This window comes from Lissotriton vulgaris, chromosome 10, assembly GCF_964263255.1.
Source record: "Lissotriton vulgaris chromosome 10, aLisVul1.2, whole genome shotgun sequence".
In the NCBI taxonomy this organism is placed as follows: Eukaryota; Metazoa; Chordata; class Amphibia; order Caudata; family Salamandridae; genus Lissotriton; species Lissotriton vulgaris.
The window spans coordinates 51,127,461-51,147,741 of NC_141698.1; the positions used below are offsets into that span (position 1 = coordinate 51,127,461).

The 20,281-nt window shown below is 47.0% G+C and overlaps 1 protein-coding gene across 1 annotated transcript in view; it reads right to left on the reverse strand.

The window, feature by feature from the left end:
* CDK16 (cyclin dependent kinase 16) overlaps window positions 1-20,281 on the reverse strand; it is a 186,736-nt gene that overhangs the window by 22,854 nt on the left and 143,601 nt on the right. Inside the window, exons 12-16 of the mRNA XM_086940435.1 lie at window positions 19,620-19,717; window positions 18,687-18,792; window positions 8,578-8,620; window positions 5,236-5,326; window positions 2,079-2,156 (exon numbers count right to left, since the gene is read on the reverse strand). Coding sequence (XP_086796561.1) covers window positions 2,079-2,156; window positions 5,236-5,326; window positions 8,578-8,620; window positions 18,687-18,792; window positions 19,620-19,717 — 416 coding nt within the window. The remainder of the gene's footprint in view (window positions 1-2,078; window positions 2,157-5,235; window positions 5,327-8,577; window positions 8,621-18,686; window positions 18,793-19,619; window positions 19,718-20,281) is intronic.

The following is a 20,281-nucleotide window of genomic DNA, read 5'->3' on the forward strand; positions in this document are numbered from 1 at the left end:
AATATTGCTTTTATTTCCCTTATACATTTGCGATATTACACAAGGGCCTTCCAATAGTCAATTGTATGGGATTGTGGGTTTCTGAAGTGGGCAATTCTATGGTTTGGTTGACATGAACTTGGATATGAATTTGAGATGTGCACCCAGACAAACTAGTACGATTCACATACTGCACTTTGAAGTGGGTTTTGTAGTACAACAAAACTTAATACAAAGTGATATTCCCAAACTGCACTTTTGTAGTAACTTACACCTTTGTAGTAAGTCCCTACCTCCATTATTTTCTATGGAAGAGTTCTGCATTACCAGTGGTTTGCCACGTGTAGTGCTAGACTTACATAAGTGTATGTACTACAAAAGTGAAATCTATGAATATTGAAAAGTAGACTACTTATAGACATGCTCAAGGTGTAGAGTTACCTTTGCGAATCAGGCACAATCATTTATTTTTAGAACTGTAAGGTTATGTCCCGGTCACAGGTGTCCAAGTGATGCATTCTTCAGCAACATAACTGCAGGATTTAGCAGGGTCTATCAAGTTGAACTTACAAGTATTTTTAAAGCAGACGTTGGCGTTAAATTTCGGATGACCGCCTCAAGGCCCTTTGAGCATAAGGAAATAGGAGGCTTGCTGGCTCTGGAAGAATTTTGTTTTTGAGCTTGGGGCCAGCTCTTTAAGTGGAACTTGTTTAAATGAATAGCAGCCTCCACCATGAGTCCCAGGGTACAGGTATGAGGTATTTTAACTGCCAAAGTTCCTTTACCCTGTTTGATGACCTTTCAGGCTCGGTTTTCTCAAGAATATTGCCATCAGACTTGCCTACCTCTTTTTTAAATAAATTTGGAGGTCAGCTCCCACCTTAAAAGACACTAAAGCTCGGTCTTCTGTACATAGCACTGCGCTTCAAATGCCTATTAGTTTTACCTATGCATTACGATCTTTACCTTCAAATCCTCACAAGACCACAGTATTTCTACTAATGATTCCTTAGTGTACACTGCTTGCAAACCTTGAATACCTCTATCCAATGGAATCTCTAATTGCAATGGCAAAACCAAGAAAGTGCCTTTTACACCTCTGAAAAGCAGTCGTAACTTGGGAGCCCGTAAACCAACAAAAAATACATTGTCATACAATCTGTCCCCAAGTCAGTCCTAGAAACGTATTCTCCTGGTGTCCGGCTCGCTTTCAACTTTCCTTTAGTAAACTTCTGTTTACGGACATCTTCCTTCTTCTCACAGTGAGAGAATAAAATGTCACAAAAATCTGAAGATGGTGCCAAGAGGAGCAGCTGCGGTTTGAGGTTATTACACACTTTTAGTTTACCCGCTCATATGGCAGCTGCCCACATGACAAACAGGAGGTTTTTTCCCCAATCACTAGATTTGTGGGATTATGTACAGCACGTAATCTCTAGCAGAATCATCCTGAAACTGAGTGTTACCGCAGTGCACTACTCTCATGTAAGAGTAAGTGCATTACAGAATAACATCTACATCAAGTAATGGAGGAAGGTATTACAACATCACCTGCATTACACAGCAGCATTTTGTAATGTAATGAAGATAATGCAGTAGCACAACTGCATTACATGACAGAGTAGATGGGCTATTACCAGTACAACTGCATAAGGTAATAGAATAAAGGTATCACAAAAGCTCTCCTGTATCGGATTAATGGAAGGATTGCATTACAGCTGCACACCGAGCTGAAGTACCGCAGGTTGGGTGTCATATAGAAGCATCCCATCTATATTAAGAGAAGCGTTAATATATAATATGCTAGCAAGCCTGCTCAAAATAATGCACTCAGACTGCAGGAGTGTACCTCCTGCATCAGGTACAAAAGAAGGGTGTATAGCAGAAATATGCTTCCAGTAATTGAGGACTACTAGCGTATGTGAGGGGGTAATAGCTGCTGCCCACCAGCAACGAGCGTGGAAATGGTTCAATGAGAGTCTCTACTCTGGGCGGAGAAAAGGTATAATACAGCAACACTCCAGACACACGGTGCTGGGGGACAGAGAGGCGCTGCAGATTAATCAAGTGAGATGATCATGCCATTAGAGGTCGCGTACCTGTCTCGTGCAAGGAGGCAGACTTCAGTCCCATTTCCTTCTGTAACTGGATCTCTTTTAGTGCAAATATAGACGTTGCTGAAAGAGAAAGGAAAGAAAATGTCCTCTGAAACCTGAAATCAGCTAAACTAGATCCCCTGCACTTCTATATAGGATGCGGGATACAAGGTCACAGAACTACCATGCGATACTATAAATCCTGCCTAAGTTATTTGTCACAAAACATGACATCAGCCCTTTGAATATCCCACCCCAACGATAAACACCACCTTCCTGTATAAATACACACAGACTCCTGCCCAAACATCTGTATACCCATCTGGTGTCTGCTCCTTGTATTAGACTGAGCAGGACCATGCTTAGGTGTAACACTTACAAATTGGCGCCAACAAAAAGTCAGAAACTAACAATTCTATCAGTATAAATCCAATTACTCACAAGAACGAACAGCCCAATTAGTTAAAAACAAGTTACTTAAATTAGAGTACATATACAGTGAAGAGGGCAGAACAACAATTTACAATGTAAAACACATCACAAACAAGACAACTAGTTTAATATTACTAAGGCATGCAAAATTATTTTAGGCATACATGTATGCATGAAACAATGACAATAGAATGTATGCATTAAATTGCTTTTTATGTACTGTAGCAACCAACTGTACTAAAATGCAAAATGTATACAATAAATGTAAAAAGTATAAAAAAGCAGTGATGTAATGAGGGAGACTTCACTAACGTGCACGAGCCACTGTGTGCAACAACCGTCTACATCACTGATCATGTTTACTTTAGTGGAATCAGTAGGAGACCACTGAAGCACAAAAAGACAGATATGTGAAAAATGAAGGGCGCTGCCTTCAGGGCTGGTGCAAGGAGGTCTGGTTGCCTATATGTCACGGTCTACCGCTGCCACCCTTGGCAGAGAGGCACTTACTGACATTTCAATGGATAAGCTAGCACCCGTTGATACTCAATAGGAAAGGACTAGATTGGACAGGGTGCAATTTAAAAGGTTTGTGATTCTTCACTGAAGTCTATGAGACATGTGATTACACAGAAGCAGATGACGCCTGTGATATTATCAGGGCTACTGGAATTATGCTGCAGAGAAGGACCACATTATGCAGCAAGAAAGAATAATGTAGCACATTTTGTGATATTTATTTGTAAGTTTTGTATAGCGCTTAAATCACCCACTAAGAGGTATCTCTGTGCTTTGGACTGTGCTGCTGGACAGGCTGACTGGCATTATTAAAATAGAGCGGTCTTAAGAGGTTTCCTGAAGGGCAGATAGTCAGGACATTGTTGAAGGTGAATGGGAAGCTGGTTCTAGCAGAGGGATCGAGGTAGAAAAAGGATTTCCCACCTAGCCTGGTTTTCCTGACCCGGGCGACTAAGAGAAGCAATTTGCTTCCTGACAGGAAGGTCCTAGTAGGGGTGTAATGCTTGAATTTCATAGAGATGTAGAGAGGACCTTTGTTATACAAGGCCTTGTGGACGATGCAGCAAACTTTGAATTTAACACGCTTGCCTATTGGAAGCCTGTGGAGCTGTTGAAGAAGAGCAAGGCGGGCAGTTTTCGGCGGGGCATTCATGACAAGGCGCGCTGCAGTTTTCTGTACCACCTGCAAACTGCTAAGCGAGGACTCGTTGGCTGAGACCAGGAGAGCGTTGCAGTAGTCTACTCGGCTCATTACCATAGTCTGAATAAGGGTCTTACAAGTGGAATCCAGCAGGAGGGGGAAAACACGTTGTAGCAAGCCCAGCACATGAAAGCAGGAGCCGGCAGTGTGAGCAGCATGCTTCTTCAAGGACAAGGCACGGTCTAGGCGAATGCCCAAGGGCTACCGGCCACCAGTCTGGTGTCCACAGCAAAGGTGCAATAATCTCTGTCTTCCCTGCGTTGAGTTGGAGAAAATTGCTTTTCATCCAATTTGCTAAAGCTATCATTCCCGCAGAGAAAATGGACTGAACCGACGTGGTAGATTTGTTAAATGAGAAGAGGAGCTGGGTGTCGTCAGCATATGAAATAGGCGTAAAGCCACAGGATCGGAGGAGGTTGGCCTAGGGGGAAATCTAGATGTGGACCAAAGTAGGGCTCAAACATAAGCCCCGGGGAACTTCCCTTGGTCAGTTCCATCGACTTCAACCGGAAAGGGCCTAAATTGACAGTCTGGGAACAGGAGGACAGGAAGCTCGTCATCCACGGAAGAGTAAGTCGTCCAAGTCAAATCTCTTGAGCAAGATCTAGTGGGAGACCGTGTCGAACGCAGCAGAAAGGTCCAACAGCACGAATCGTTGAGTGGCCATTGTCTAAGGTCATCCTGATGTTATCTGTGACCTCCAGCAGGGAAGAGACTGTGCTGTATTTGGGCCTGAAACCAGATTGAGAGGAATTACTTCATTATTTGTTTTCATGTTAACATTCTATGGGTAAAGGTTTCTCTTTTGGAGTACCTGTTTAACACCCAAACACATCAATAAGCAACTGAGAGGTGTTTGTGCCTTCCACTGCGTGGCAGCATTTTTAGTAACGTTTGATCTGTTAAAATCTGTAATCATGCAGCAGATGATGGATTATTTGTCTACTCCATAATTAGGTAGAATTCTTTGCAGTTGGAAGATCACATAAATGCAGCTTCTCTGGATATGAGGAGCTATTGGGACCCAAGTTAAGTGTGAGGACAGCTAGGTCGAAAATCCACTCTGTCAAAAATCTACTGAAGTGTAGGAGACCAGCGATGCGAGTTAAAAATGAGATTTCAATTGAGCTGAAATCGGTGATGGGAGGTACAAATGAGATTTCAATTAAGTTTACGAGGTAGCAATGTTCATAGTAGTTAGACTGTTGGTGCAATGTACAGAGCTGCAGATGTGCGAATGAATGTCCCTGTGTGGGGACATAAATGAGGTTACAAATAAAATATACGTGGGCAATGAAGCGTGCAGGTCTGGTTTGTGGAGATGCCTTCTCTAGTGAAGTGTGCAAGGCCATCTATGGAGGGGGCATGTCACTAGTGAAGTGCGCAAGTAAAACTGTGATGCACATCTGTATGGAAGAAGGCACATTTTAATTAACTAGTCGCACCTTCTCCTTCGGCACAAAGAGGAATCTGATCACTTCACATCTGAAAGTATTTGTAATCACTTACTGTCCGGGAGCTTGAGCACTCTTTCCTCCAAACTGTGGAAGTACCGGTGCCTCATGGCTTCCTCTGCAGAGATTCGCTTCTTCCCTTCAAACTAAAAGGAAAAAAATAAATGGGAATCATTGTGGGGGCAGACGAGCTGCCCGCTACAGGTTAGAGGCAGTACGCATGTACATGCTCACACTTGCACACAATTTCAAAAGGCTCTAGATGCACTATATGCCCCGCTACATGCAGCATCAATGTCAGTAGAGCTTCTATTCAAAAAGTCGATTATGAATACTGCTGCAGCTGGCCACTAAGTATTCCCATTGCTGATCCCTGATCCGCTGCAGCACTAGGGCCCCTGACACTGAAGAAACATTATTCAATTCAACCTAAAATAGATTTAAAAGGACTCAAATGTGGAATTTGTAGTTTTACCCACAAGTCTCACAGAAAATGATTTTTCATCTCACAGGAAAGGATGAATTTACGCCAATTTTCATCTGATTATCATAAATGTTGGTTATCCATCAAACTGAAAGGCATTCAGTCAAACCTGTGTCTCTTATGAATAGAAATCTGTGTGCATACATCTACTTAAAACTGAACATGAAATGTATCAGGGTAGCCCTTGGTAAAAGTTAACCTTAAAGGAGCCTAAGTATATGCAGTTACTCCAAACGTTTTAAGGGATCTACTTATTCCAAACCTCTCCAAAATCAATACACTGACCATCAACTGTCTCCAGTATTTACCAAGAAATCTCTGTACACATGTACGTGTAGGTTAGAGTGGTTTTACGGACAACCAATACCGCCACACGCATATGACTGAACTGCCCCAAAAACGCACAGAAATGTACTTATATCTACTGCAAAGGGTTAATTTGGAACGTCAAGATGCTACCCTGCGGAGGTTGCCAAAGGAGGCAGTGCTGGGTCACGAGGGTAACAACGGGAAGTGAGTAGGTGATTGCGCTGGACTCTGTCACGGTGACTGCAGGATGAATGGAGTTCATGTACAAGAGTCACTTCGATTGGCTTCCCAGGTGTGTCAGGAAGCAGAGTAACAAAGTGATACTGCTTATGCAGAGGCCCAGCTCAATGTGGAAGCCACTGGCCTGCGGTACCAATTTCTAGCTCATTAGGGACTGGAGTGCTATGGCAGAGAACATGATAGACATGAGAGGAGAAACACCTTGGTGCACCTGCATAGTCATCATGCTGTCGAAGAGTGGGTGGGGGCAGATATCGGCCACCTTGAACCACACTATGTGTTGGGTGCAATGGGGTAAAGCCTTTCAAATTTAATCATGCACAATTGAGCTGCTTGGTCGAGTTGCCTCAGGTCTAAATGGGTGGCAGGTAGGGAGGGCCCTTCTATTCTTAGGGAATTCCCTTTACCTACAATCTCGACTAAGAAGTCCAAATTCCACCCAGTGTTTAATGACCATGGCCAACATGTCAGACATTTGGTGAAGGATTCTTCAATAAACAGTTCAATCTCTTAGAAACTCATTAATACTATAACATGAACCTGACTGAACGTCAGGAGATCCTTAAAAACCCTTCTTTTCAAGCGGGCATATTGCCATCCTATTCCTTACACTAATGTATGTCACTTAATCTGCAGCCACACTGGCCAGACCCTCAAGGACCACCTCTTACCTTACCTAACCGAACAAGCAAGTCTCCCGTTGGATCTTCCAATGCCGCAAAATAATGATGCCTGCTTCATGAATGTCTGCTTTTGTTCTCTGTACCGCCTTTCAGCAGACAGACTGACTGACTGATCTTCCACCTTCAAGACTAACGCTCCTTCTTTCTTTCATGTACCCCTACCCCAATGTTCTCTCGGGTTACTATAAGGTGATATGCAGCACTATACAACATTCCTGAATAAAATAACTCTTGGTGTGTCTTGGCTCCCTGGGAATTCAGAGGCAAGCAGCTAGGCTACAAGGTGCTCCAGGGCTTCCAGATATCAAGACAAGCTCAAGTGCATTGCAAAAATGATGAAGGGTCTCTCTTGCATCCTGTACCATTAAGAGTTGACCTTCTGAACTCAAATTTGAATAACAGCATAAAATACTTCAAACAAACTGTAGACTATTTCATACAGGAAAAGACTTCCAAAGTGAAAGGTGATCTACAAAGACAACTTACCATAAGGTAACAATAGAGATGAATTTTGCAAACCACTACCAAAAGCATCTGACCTTCAAGGAGGAAGAGTAGGAGAATTGGGACAAGTGAAACTACATTAATTTAGTTGAACGTTTAGAGAATGGAGAAGAGCCTGACATGGAGCTCAGGAAATTCTACAAAATGCTTCAACTCTCACCACCTTTAGATATTGCGATTGAAAGAGCTCATTATGATCCTAAACCTGAACCCAACAAACAGAACCAGAATAAGAACTACATGCCTTCTTCCACTTGTGAAATACTGAAGTAAACAATCAAGCCTGCCAGGCCACTGTAGAAGTGAAGAAAAATGAAAACATCTGAAGTCTTGAATAACTATTCAGCTTTAGTCACTAGGAGACCATGCCAATCAAGTGGCATCTTCAAGCTTGAAGACCCTTGCAGGTGAGATCTTAACTCAGGCTTTTTACCACTTTTCATCTTCTGCATAACCAAATCTGTGTGAGATTCCAAACCCCCCAGGAAAGGACCGTTTCGCCACAACAAAGGTACCCTGCCCAAAAACAAACTGGAATAGATGTCTGACCTCCCTAGAGCATGAGAATAAAACTGCTCGACTCATAGCTGGGCTACTGGCCAGAAGGGGACCAAGACCACAAAGAAGCTTAAAAGTATAACAATCACACAATTGAGCCCAATGCGGTCTGATTTGCTCAACGGTAACTGAATTGTCCTGTCTTGCAGCAGTGGCCGACCCTTGCCTTACTAGAGCAAGCAAGAATGTTTTTAAATTTGTGCATTTATGAACATGCTTTTCTCCTGTAATGGACATTCTGGAGGGCAGTTTTTTATTGCGAATAAGAGTACCCTTTTGAGCCAGTGCAAGAAAATGGGCCTCCCTCCACCCCCTCCGGGACTCTTGGAAACCCGGTCAAAACAAAACAATAAAATCTCATCTCAGCCCAAATGTGCCTACACCTATGGACTCTTCTGTGCAATAGCACTACTTATTGGATTAGATTTGGGGCCCTTGTACCAGGCATTCTTGGCATATTCATGAATTTGTCCCTAGAAGATGCATGTGTTGTGGCGGAAAGGAGTGATGTTCGGAATATGGAGCTATCACACCAAGACAATGTGAAATAACTGAACTTCTGTTTTATTTCTGTTAAAAAAAAAAAATGTTAAAAAGAAGACAGCCTGCCTGATCTTACCTGCAACAGCTTAGATAAGAGGTCTGCTCCATCGCTGTCCAACCTGCAAAGAGAATAAATAAAAGGTAACAATGGGCACCTTTCTCTGAAACTGGCATGCGTTTCCAAACCCATGTTTGCCACCCAATCTTAGTAATGGCACTGTACTAACTTTTTCCCTCAGGACGACCATGCCAACAGGTTGTGCTTTGGTACGATCACTGAACAAAGCTGCTCCTGAAAGGGGAATCTTAGGGCAACCACAGTTTAAGTAGTGCACAGCAGCTTCTAGATAGTGTCCAAGATGGTTGGGTTCTTTGTAAGATACACAAGAGAATGTGTTGTTCAGTGTACAAAGAAGACTGGCGATGGGCATCAACTGAAGAGACATGCACTTCAATTCAATCAGTACATTTCTTTCCCACTAACCCAGGTGTAGTTTCTCATTTGAGACCAAGATCTCGAGGCCCACAAAAGGTTGAGGCATGGATCACAGGTTTACCAAAATAAATTAAGTAATGGCAGAGTTTGGTGAAGCATGTGGTCATTGATGGACTCTTTATAGCCTTTGCCAGGAGGTGCTCAGTGCTTTAGGGTCTGAGTGCTAGTTCTACATATAACAACAGTGAGCAGTCAAGAAGGAAATCCTTGCATTATGGTATAGAATGGTCTCCTTTCCTCTCATCAGCTCTGACTAGGGAATTGATAGTTATTCTCAATCTGGAGAATAGGAATGATTAACATACATCTCAGTATCTGATAGTGGATTGCACTGGGTAGCCGTTACCTTCGTACATCTACAAGATGCCTACGCCTTTCATAAGTGATACCTAGCCATTATTATGTCTTAAAGTGCATACACTACAGAGCTTTATGTAACATGCTATCTCAGTAGTAACAGAGTTGGGAGCTGCGCTAGAGATACCATAATGATACCCAGACAATAGTCCGCACAATAGGGAGAGATATGGGTTTAGATTGTTCATAACTGGGAATAAACAGAAGGTTGGGTGCACACAGAACTGTAGTCTCGACTTCAAATGCGTGAAATTACTGGACTGACAGACAGAAAGAGGAGCCGATGTGGGATATGCAATGCCTGGAATACTCGGCTTATCAGTTTGGGACGTGCAAGAAGCTCAATCAGAAAGGGTCCTGGGTGAACTGTGATGCTTTTAACGCACCACAGGCTGATAGAGTAAAAGGAACAGAACAGTTACCTGCTCTGGAACTGTTGCAAAACCTTAGCGATCTGCATTCCTTCCAAAATCTATGTTAATCCCTCCACTTTATTTCCTTCAAGGACCACTTTTCAACTCTAGTAATTGTTTTGATTTACTTGGTTCCCTTGTTCTGTGTTGCGAGGACGTTTGCCTCACTCCCCGCTTTCTAACAGATTATCACTGAGTAACCCATCTTAGCCACTCAGCCATTCCTCCACCTGAAGGGACGGAGTTCTGAACCTCTAGTAGCTGCGCCATTTCATGCCAACTGCAGAGAAGATGTGCCAAAGGCAATAACTCTGCGCTCAGATGCAACCAGCCAAACTACTCCTATACCCTCTGAAGCAACCAGGATAACATATAGCCTTTAGCTTCTTTTCTCCTTATTCCCCACCACTACTAAAGTGGGAACCTTTGCAATCAGAAGACTCCTAGAAGAATATCTCTTACCATTCCATACCCTTACGACACCCTACATCAAATTTCTATGTTAATAGTAAGATAGTCCAGTCTAACTCCAACAAATCAAAGGCCAGATTACTAAAGTTTAGATCAGTTGTTAAAAACAGAGCACTGATCAACACTGTAATTTCATCCAACAAATTATTTTTTTTTATTATCCATAGTCCTGCTTAATTGAAAGCTACCAATACATAATGGAGGATTCAGCAGCCATCCTAACGAATCAGTAGCCGCCCCTTGGTACAAAATTCTTAATTATGATACACTCAATATGGAAGACAGTGGGGTCACCTTAATTATTTTCAAATTCCATGTGCTAAATTGCCTGGTTCGGACACCATTTTATCAATATTTTTATTCATTTTTTATTATTTAAAATTACATCACTAACATTGTATATTGCTTAGCTCAGGGCATGGGTATATTAATCTGTCAAACTTTGAATGTTGGAGGGGGAGGAGCCAATGCACTATTTCTATCACTAGAAAACAGAACCAGAAATAAAATCTGTTTACTAACATCTTGGCCCTTTCCTTATCAATAATTAGTTTAATTGGTTAAACGAAGTTGTGAAAGCCCACCAAATAATGTTCAAGTAGATTTCAACACGGGGGCGCTAGAGGGCGCGCTTGCGGAATGGCTGCCTAGACCTGCAGCTCCCGCTCCTTGGATATTGATCCTGCATTGATCTGCTGCCACGGGGGCCGTGTGACCCCCAGAAACCCGGTCCCCGCATCACGTGAGTGCTCCCTACACTCGACCGAAGTTTGGAGCGGCTAGGAGGCTCGGAGCCGGAGATACGGGCTCCCGAAGATTGCCCGACGTCAGCCCTGGAGCGCACTGGGGAGAGACCCCGGCCACCGCAGCTACGCGACCCCGGGGACCGCCACGAGGCCGCCGGGCCGCACGGACGTCTTGCCTGCATCGCTCCTCCGAGCCGGACCACGGTGCAGGCTGAGAGAGAGAGCGGCGCTTCTCGTCCTGCACTCGAATTCATCCTGAGTGCGGCTTTGCCGGTCCGCTACACGACCTGCCTCTAGCGAGACGTCTGGTGCCCAGCCGGCGGCCGTGCCCGTCCCCTAAGCCGAGGCGGACCCGGAGCTGTGTGCGCTACCTGCCGGTCCCGGCTTCAGCGGTGAGACAGCGGGGCTGCTGAGACGGAGTGGAGCCCCCGTGCTGCTGGAGGCGCTCCTTGCTCACGGATCGCCACGGATCCTTCAGCCACTGGCAGCGGGGACAACAGCGATCAAGAGGCCTGACTGCCCTTCCCCCAAAGGGTTACCTGGTGCGCTGCATTGCACGTTGTAACGGCTGGCGAAGGGGAATTGGCCCGAAGGCTTGGCGCAAAGACTGGCGCTTCGGCGCCCACGCTACCTGGCTGGTACCTGGGGCTGCTGCTGTATGCGCGGCGGACGTTTGCTGCCATAGAACAATTGCTGGCCGCGTGGCGCTGCCTATGTCACTGCGCGCGCTTTGAATCGCTGATGGGCTCCAACCTTTGAGTCACCCCTGATACACAGCCGGTTGCTGACCGCCCGCTTGGCCACTACTATCCTTGCTACTCTATCTGGACCCTCACTTGTTTGGAGATATCACCATGGGGCGTCCCGACGCTCGCCAGCCCAAACTAAGCTTTGATAGCACTCGCAAGGGCCACACATCGACGCAGACGCGCCAGGGTCCCGGTGAGCCACCCCCGCAGCTTGCCCAGCCTGTTGCCCCTGCTGCGGATATCACTAGCCTTCTACAGGAAATGCGGCAGGGCTTCGCTACCGTGGTAGAGAAAGTGGATGGAGTCACGGCCCGGCTGGACGCCTTGGTCCACAAAGTGGATTGCCATGAGGAACGCCTTACGACTGCGGAGCAAAGGATCTCCGACAACACCGACGCCGCCGCGACCCACGCAACACAGTTAGCGAGAATGGATAACCTCCTCCGTGTCATTGCGGCAAAGAATGAGGACTTAGAAGCACGAAGCCGCCGCAATAACATTCGCATTACCAATGTGCCGGAATCCACTGCCACAGGCAGAATGGAACTCTATGTGGAGAAATTGCTCAAGGGCTCAATTGGGGAGGACGCCTTCTCCTCACAATTCATAGTGGAGAGGGCTCACCGATCACTGGCGCCTATGCCCCAGCCTGGCCTACCACCGAGACCCATAATCGCTCGACTTCTGAATTACCGGGACCGCGACACGGCCCTTCGAGCGGCCCGGACACAGAGATCGCTGAGGTATGAGGGCATCACCTTCTCCATTTATCCTGATTTTACACCGATGGTCCAGGATGAAAGGCGCAAATTCCTTCCAATAAAAAAGAAACTGCGTGAAGCCCAGATAGACTATGCACTTTTATATCCGGCAAAACTGAGGGTTACTCATCAGGGCAAACAACGCTTCTTCACCAACCCGCAGAAGGCCGAAGATTACTTCAAATCCATCCGAAGGGCACGCAGAGGCGACGAGGCACCTGAGGACGACCTGGAGATCGATGACCTGCCTCCTGAACGCCAGGAGGATTAACTGCCTTCATGACCTTCGACATTTGGCGAGAACGTAACTATCTACTGGTCGGTGCGGACTCACCATTTGGTGGATAGGCAGAATCATGTGGATCGGACTTACTGGACATCGCACCCCCTGTGGTAACGTATACCAAGGACCGCTCTCTTGGCCCTAGCCTCCACCGAGGGCGGTACAGACTGGAGCTATGGGCCGGATAGTGGCAGCGCGCACCTTTAGATGTTCCCTAATTGGGTGTTCCCCACTGAACAATTGTATGTTTGGTTTTTTGCCACTCTGAAGTTGGGGGGGAGGGGTATGAGGGGGGGTGTTCTTGGGGATTTCATGGCTACTGGCATGTTTGGGATGCTGGGGTGGGTGGGGGGGGTTCGGACGTTATGAGGTTACTATTGCATAGACGGTGTTTGCATATGCTGATGTGGTGTGCGGCTTGGCGCTACTGTTGCGGCTGTGACTCCATGCTTTGGCCCGCTTGGGCGCCTTCTTCTTTAATGTCAATGTGCTTATGGCTGCGGTGAACTCGTCTGCGCGATTAACGTGTCTTTCATGGAATGTTCGGGGGTTGAACGATGCTCGAAAATGCAGGAATGTTATCGCCTATTTGAATAGACACCATGTACAAATAGCTCTACTACAAGAGACGCACTTGCCCGTGCGCAGGGACGCCCCGTTTGGACAGAAATGGGCGGGTACCCGCGCTTTTTCCTCCTATTCGTCTTATGCTAGAGGAGTGGCGATACTAGTTGCCCGAGGTGTACCTTTCTTTCACATGGGAGAAGTGGCGGACAAGGAGGGGAGATATGTTTTGTTGTGGGGGAGAATGGGGCATGACACTTATTTATTTGTTTCAATGTACGCACCGAATATTGACTCACCTGGTTTCTTTTCCACACTGTGGGGCAAGATTGTGTCCATCGGGGCAAGACACGTCATCTGGGGAGGTGATTTTAATCTGGCCTTGGTACCCTCCCTGGATAGGGCGGATGGTGTTAATTCTTACAAGCCCCGAGCTAGGGAGGTTTTGGAGGGGGTAATGGAGGAGGGTGGACTGTTTGACGCCTGGCGACAGCTACATCCCCACGGGCGGGAGGGCACGCACTTTACACATCACACCGGGACCTGGGCGCGCTTGGATTATTTTTTGGTGGACCGGGGCGTCACCGGGGAGCTGTTAGAGGCCGATCATCTGCCCAGGACCTATTCAGATCACAGCCCTGTTAGACTACGGTTCCGGACTCCTGGGTGGGATAGTCCGAGACCGCAATGGAGGCTGAGCCCCGATACGCTCCTTGATGAGCTCTTTCGCACGGAGTTGGGCGAGGAGATCAGGGACTTCTTTCCTAGAAACAAGGGCTCAGTAGAATCAGTGGAACACATATGGGAGGCCTTCAAAGTCACTATTCGGGGATTCTGCATCTCTAAGAGCCATGGGGTCCTGCGGGATATTCTGCGTACCATAACCACATTGGAAAAAGAGTTGCATGCACTAGAGCTCCAAATGGTGGCGAGCGATGACCCACTCCTACGGGTGACCTTTAGGGACACACTATCCAAGTATGAGGAGGAGACTGCAAGGGAGGCGAAATACCGGGGCAAACACTGGGTGGCCCGGAAATACTGCGAGGGGGGATAGGCCTGGTAAAGTACTAGCCTCACTCACGCGCGCGTCACGTGAACACAACACGATATTAGAACTTATTGCTGAGGATGGCACTGTCACTAGAGAGTCAGATGGGATGCTGACTGCATTCACGACGCACTACTCGACACTATATACCTCAAAGGCAGAAGCTGATGCTCCATACGCTGACTATATGAACGACGTGGCGCTATGCTGGCTTAGCGACGGTGACAGGGAGTTCCTAGCGGCTCCTTTTGAACTCGAGGAAGTTCGCGAGGCCATTATGTCCCTACAGAATGGGAAGGCCCCGGGGCTCGATGGCATCCCAGCCGAATTTTACAAAGCTTATATTGATATTATGGCACCCGTGCTTAACGAAGTCTTCACTGAATCGTTAGCTGATGGTAGACTACCTCGATCTATGCGTGAGGTGGTTATCACCTCCCTTCTGAAACCTGGCAAGGCCCCTACTTCCTGTGACTCTTACCGCCCACTCTCCCTTCTAAATTGTGATGTGAAGATCCTTGCTAAGGTTCTCGCCACGAGACTATCACTGCTGATGACTAGAATCGTCCTGCCCGACCAATCTGGCTTCGTAGCAGGCAGATCCACCTCCCATAATCTGCGCACCCTGTTTTCTCTGCTACGCTCTGTCCACCCTGATGTCCCAGTGGCGGCTGTGTTCCTTGACGCCACCAAGGCGTTCGACTCCGTCGAGTGGCCTTACCTCTTCTCGGTTCTGGGACGCATGGGGTTCCCTAAACTGTTCTTGGCATGGGTACGCCTCCTATACACGGATCCCACGGCGAAAGTACTGATCAATGGGAAGCTATCGCCACCTATCAGTCTTACTAGAGGCACTCGCCAGGGATGCCCGCTCTCACCCCTGCTGTTTGCAATCGCGGTCGAACCACTAGCGTGCCGCCTCCGCCAATTACACCGGGAGGGGGCGATTCAATGCCTGCAGCGGCAAATTGATGTATCCCTCTATGCGGATGACATCACACTATATGTCAAATTCCCGGAACTACACCTTAACCCCCTGCTCCGCGAATTCGTCCTGTTCGGGGGGCTATCAGGCGTTCATATTAACTGGGCCAAGTCACAATTTTTTCCCCTAACTGATGCGGTGACTGATTTCCCATTAGATTATCCGTTGGTGTGGTGCAAAGACGATCTTCGTTATTTGGGGATCCGCATCGCACGGGACAAAGATGAGACGCTTCGCTCCAATTATGGAGTGGCTATAACCAAACTGGCCGCTTCTGTCGACAGGTGGATCACGATGCCACTCTCCATGGCTGGCAGAGCCTCCCTTATTAAAATGGTGATATTACCCCGCTTTTTGTATTTTTTCCTGAACATCCCATATTATCCGGGGGCTTTCTTCTTCAGGACACTTCGCGCCGAACTACGCAGACTTTTTTGGGGTGGCAAATCTCCCCGGCTAAAGTGGTCCACGTTGACCCTTCCCTACGACCAGGGTGGCTTCGACGTCCCAGATTTCGAGGCATACTACCTGTGCGCACAAGCGCATTTTGCCTACCATTGGATGGCTCCTACCCCCTTCATGCCTCACGTAGCAGTGGAGGATTGGATAGCACACCCACTTCCGTTGAGCGGTCTGATGCATTGTCCCGAGACTTCCATCCCTACAGCGAACACCTCGGTCTCCTGCACCCTGGACGCGTGGCGGCGAATCGCCCAGCGACTCCTCTGCGCGATGCCCTACTCTCCTAAGCTTCCTCTGACCTACCACCCAAACCTTACCTTGCTGTCGGAAATTGGGTTTCGCCAGCTCTGTAACAAACTGCACATTTCCTCTTGGGGTGACCTGTTCCACAACGGAACGTTCAAAACGACGGACCTCTTCTTCCAATCGCATGCCCACTCGCCCCTCGAGCTGTTTTACTATATTCGATTGCGCGCAGGGATGCGAGACATCCTTCCGGATTACCCTACTGAACCTGTGCCCTTGCCTCCGCTACACCATCTCCTAGAATCTCCAGATGGGGCCCATCTGGTCTCTGGGCTCTACCGCCAATGTCGAGGAGCTGCCCCCCTATCTGTCTCTGCTGCCAGATTGCGCTGGTCAGCGGAACTGGACACAGAGGTCTCGGACGATCAGTGGCAATACTGCTGCGCATTGACTTCCCGCATCTCTGCCAGTTGCAGGTTGAAAATAATACATTATAAATACTTGCAAAGGGTCTACTACACCCCGGCCCGGAAACACAGATTCGGGCTGGCCGATAATGACCGCTGTGAACGCTGCCGCGCAGAACACGCTGACTTTCTTCACTTAGCATGGTCCTGCCCCCAGATTGCTGACTACTGGCAACAAGTCATCGAGGCCGTTGTGCAGATGGTGGATGCGGAGATCCCCGCGGACCCCTTGGTGGCCATCCTTGGATACACGAAGCACATATCCAAGGGAAGCAGAAAATTCGTCGATATAGCATTCCTCCTAGCCAAGCGACGTGTCGCCTGCCGCTGGAGCAGAGGCAGAGCGCCTAAGTTCAAGGATTGGCTAACTGACTTAACATATTGCCAGGATCAGCATAACACTTTTTCGGAATTATTGCCTCTCACGAGCAGACCTAGGAATATCTGGGACCCACTGGTACACTTCCTGCTCAAGCGCTCGGATGATGACACGACGTCAGGCGATGGGCCCACTGCCTCCCAATCCCATTAGCACTATCATTCGCCTTATTGCTACCTGGCGATACATGACACACGCTGTTTTCCTCCACCTATGGGATCCCTATGCCCCTGCAGTCTCCTCGTGGAAGGTGTAGCACTGGCCTCCACGGTACAGCCCCCCTCGCCTCCCCCCTCCTGTGACCGACCTCCCCCTCCGATGCGCCACCGGACGTCCCCCCCCTCCTCCGGAGGGTGCTGTCCTACATACCACTAACAGCTCTGCACTTTCGCCCCATGGACTACCGACGCTTTAGGTCCTTGAATTCTGGACATTCACCACCCCACGCACCGGCGCCTGGCGGTACCACCACACTACACCACTATCATGCATTGTAATCGCATTGTAATGCACCACTTCACACACGTAACCTCGTTGAAAAGTTGGGGTTTTTTCTTTTTCCTTTTTCTTGTTCTACTCGTTACAAAAAATTGGGAGCGAGATTCTCATCTTGCTCACACAAAACCTGTTTGGCTGCAGTACATCCTTCCTTGGCCTGCCCCGCCGGACAGCGCTGTACGAAGCCTTTTCCTTGTAATGTGCCGCCGGGCCCCCGGGATGCCGGCTACAAGGCTGTGTATTGCTGCTCCACTATTGCTGCCGGCCTCCGGGTTGTAGGCACCTCAAGCTGTGTATCCTTATGTACTCTTATCAATAAAGCAGTTTTGAACACCAAAAAAAAAAAAAAAAAACAAAGTAGATTTCAACACATGGGTGAACTACTCTTTAGACGCATCAACCAAGAAATTGCTCATTGATATGCCTGCATTAGACCTACAATAGGAGCCCAGGGCCCATCTTCAAAGAAGTCCGTATTCTAGATCTCATTTTTAGGACTCCTGAATTACTACATACCCATAATCCAATTCCAGCCTCCTGGCCATTTTCCTGTTCTCAACTTTTCTTGGAGGACCATTTATGCCTTTGTCAACTCCAGGGTGAACTATGAAAATATGAAGTTTTCCTAGCGATATCTTCTCACAATTGTACTAAACTGGAATATATATTCAAAATGTGGTTATGACTCCTGACTGAACTCGTCTGAAAATGCATCTGACCATACGTGTTAACTTCTTTGATCACCTCTCATGGATACAGTTCAATGTAAGTGTCCCCAATTTCGCTAGTTAACATGTAGCAAATCTGAACCATCAAAGTAACTCCACTCCACTTCTGTACTAAGGTTAACTACTCCAAAATTAAAACTTAAAACATGGAAAGGCACTGCATTCAGAGTTGCAACCCTCGACTATGGAACAACATCCCCACAAGAACCTCCTACAGTCCACCTTTGCAGAGCTTTTGGAAACAATCTGACTTCTCAGCTCATCATAATCTTTATCACTATGTTGGTCTATTCCAGTAAAGGTGCAATCCTGTCACAAGGGCTCCAAAGGATTCTATGAGAGCCAACAAGCTTCATAAATTTCCCTTCTCGACAACAATACTAGTCTGTGCAATGTTTGGGATTCTGTACAGGCTGTCTAAGGCAACGAAACAGGTACAGACTCTGCAATGCTTTGTATGTGCTGCAGGCTGACAGAGGTACTGGCCACACTCAGAAATCATAGAAGCAGACATGGCGCAGGTACAGACCTTGATGCATGATTCTGAATGCAGTCCGGACGATACTTAGGATAGCTGTAGGACCTAAACTCTTCGTTGGAATGGATTCCAGGCCACGTTTCCTCAGTGGGTGTACCTGGATGAAAATCAAAAGGAGTAAAAAGATTAAAGGGCAAACACATTAATATACAGAAAAAAATATTGTTATGCCGAGCAAAATGCAAGTTGAGATATGATTGTAGCACATGGTACTCTTGGATAAAAAAAATTAAAAAACTGGGTGTGGTCTTGGCTGAAAGAGCCTTGGGAAACGGATGACACTTTACAGTGAAGATAGTGTAAAAATCGAACACGCACATTTAGAACACTGCTTCAGCTGAACTCTGAAAACATTCCTTACAGGGAGCATAAATATCTTCCTACTTATACCAGCCAGAGTGCTACAATGCTACTTTCAGTCAGTAATCAGTACACATTCTGGACATTCTGCAACTGGGCAATTTCACCAACAGCAGCCAGAAGTCCTGTGACTCTAGCCACAGCCAAGGTTCCCATGTTTTTACCCACAGTAGTGACCCTGCAACTCCATCCCAGAGCGGACGCTCCTGAGACTTAAACAGGCAGCACACATATGGCTCAAACCCACAGCCAGTGCTCCCCTGTGCCTCCAACACAGAGACACAGCTCCTGCTGTGACTCTAAATCCACAGCCAACAGCCACATTACCCCCCAACACTTTACAGAGCTACCCACTGGCAAAACACTTCCACCGACACCAGTACAGCCAATGGGAGTAGAAGAAGAAAACCTGTTTGAAAACAAGAGAAGCCACACCTATTCTTGAACAGGTTACATGAATGGCTATGTAAGGTCTACACCAGTTCTCTATTCAATACATTCCAAGTACATCTGTGGCAAACACAGCAACAAATGACCTGGCTGACTGAATACTTTCAGTCTCACCTAATATCCGGAATATGAAGTGCAGTTGTTCCTCCACCGTAGAACCAGGGAAGAGAGGACGTCCTGTTGTCATCTCGTAGAAGATGCATCCAACACCCCTGAGGATGGAATAAAGAATGCAGATTTATTAATAGGGCCCTGACATTTCGAAGGGAGAGGCACATTCTGAAATTCTTCTTGACAGTCAAGTTAGGGCAAAAGGTGTGGCAAGTTTTGCCAGTCCCTCCAACGCCACCTGTTTGCAGAAAATAGGCCTGCATGGAGTGCATTTTCCATCAAATCGTAGTATGAGGTTCATGATTTGCAGTTTCTTTTGTGAAAAAGGCTCCTTTAGACGAGAAGATAGAAATGCAGGTGTTTGCGTGCCTCGGACTCCAGCATCTCCCACTTTTTCTGCAATACTTCTTTTGGTGGAATGCATGGGTCTGTAAGCTCCCATCAGGCTCATCTTAAGTCTGTTGTCCTGACCACTTCCTACTAGGAAAGGCTGGAAGTGAGCACAACAGACACCCATACAACCACCTCTGTTATATGAAGTATCTTTTACTGAAACTAACCAGGTTTATAGAAGTCAAGAGGTGCCTACTATCAACATTCACACATCACTACCAGTGTACCTGCCACTGAAGTATGTCGGACAATAGGGGAAAAAACACCTACCT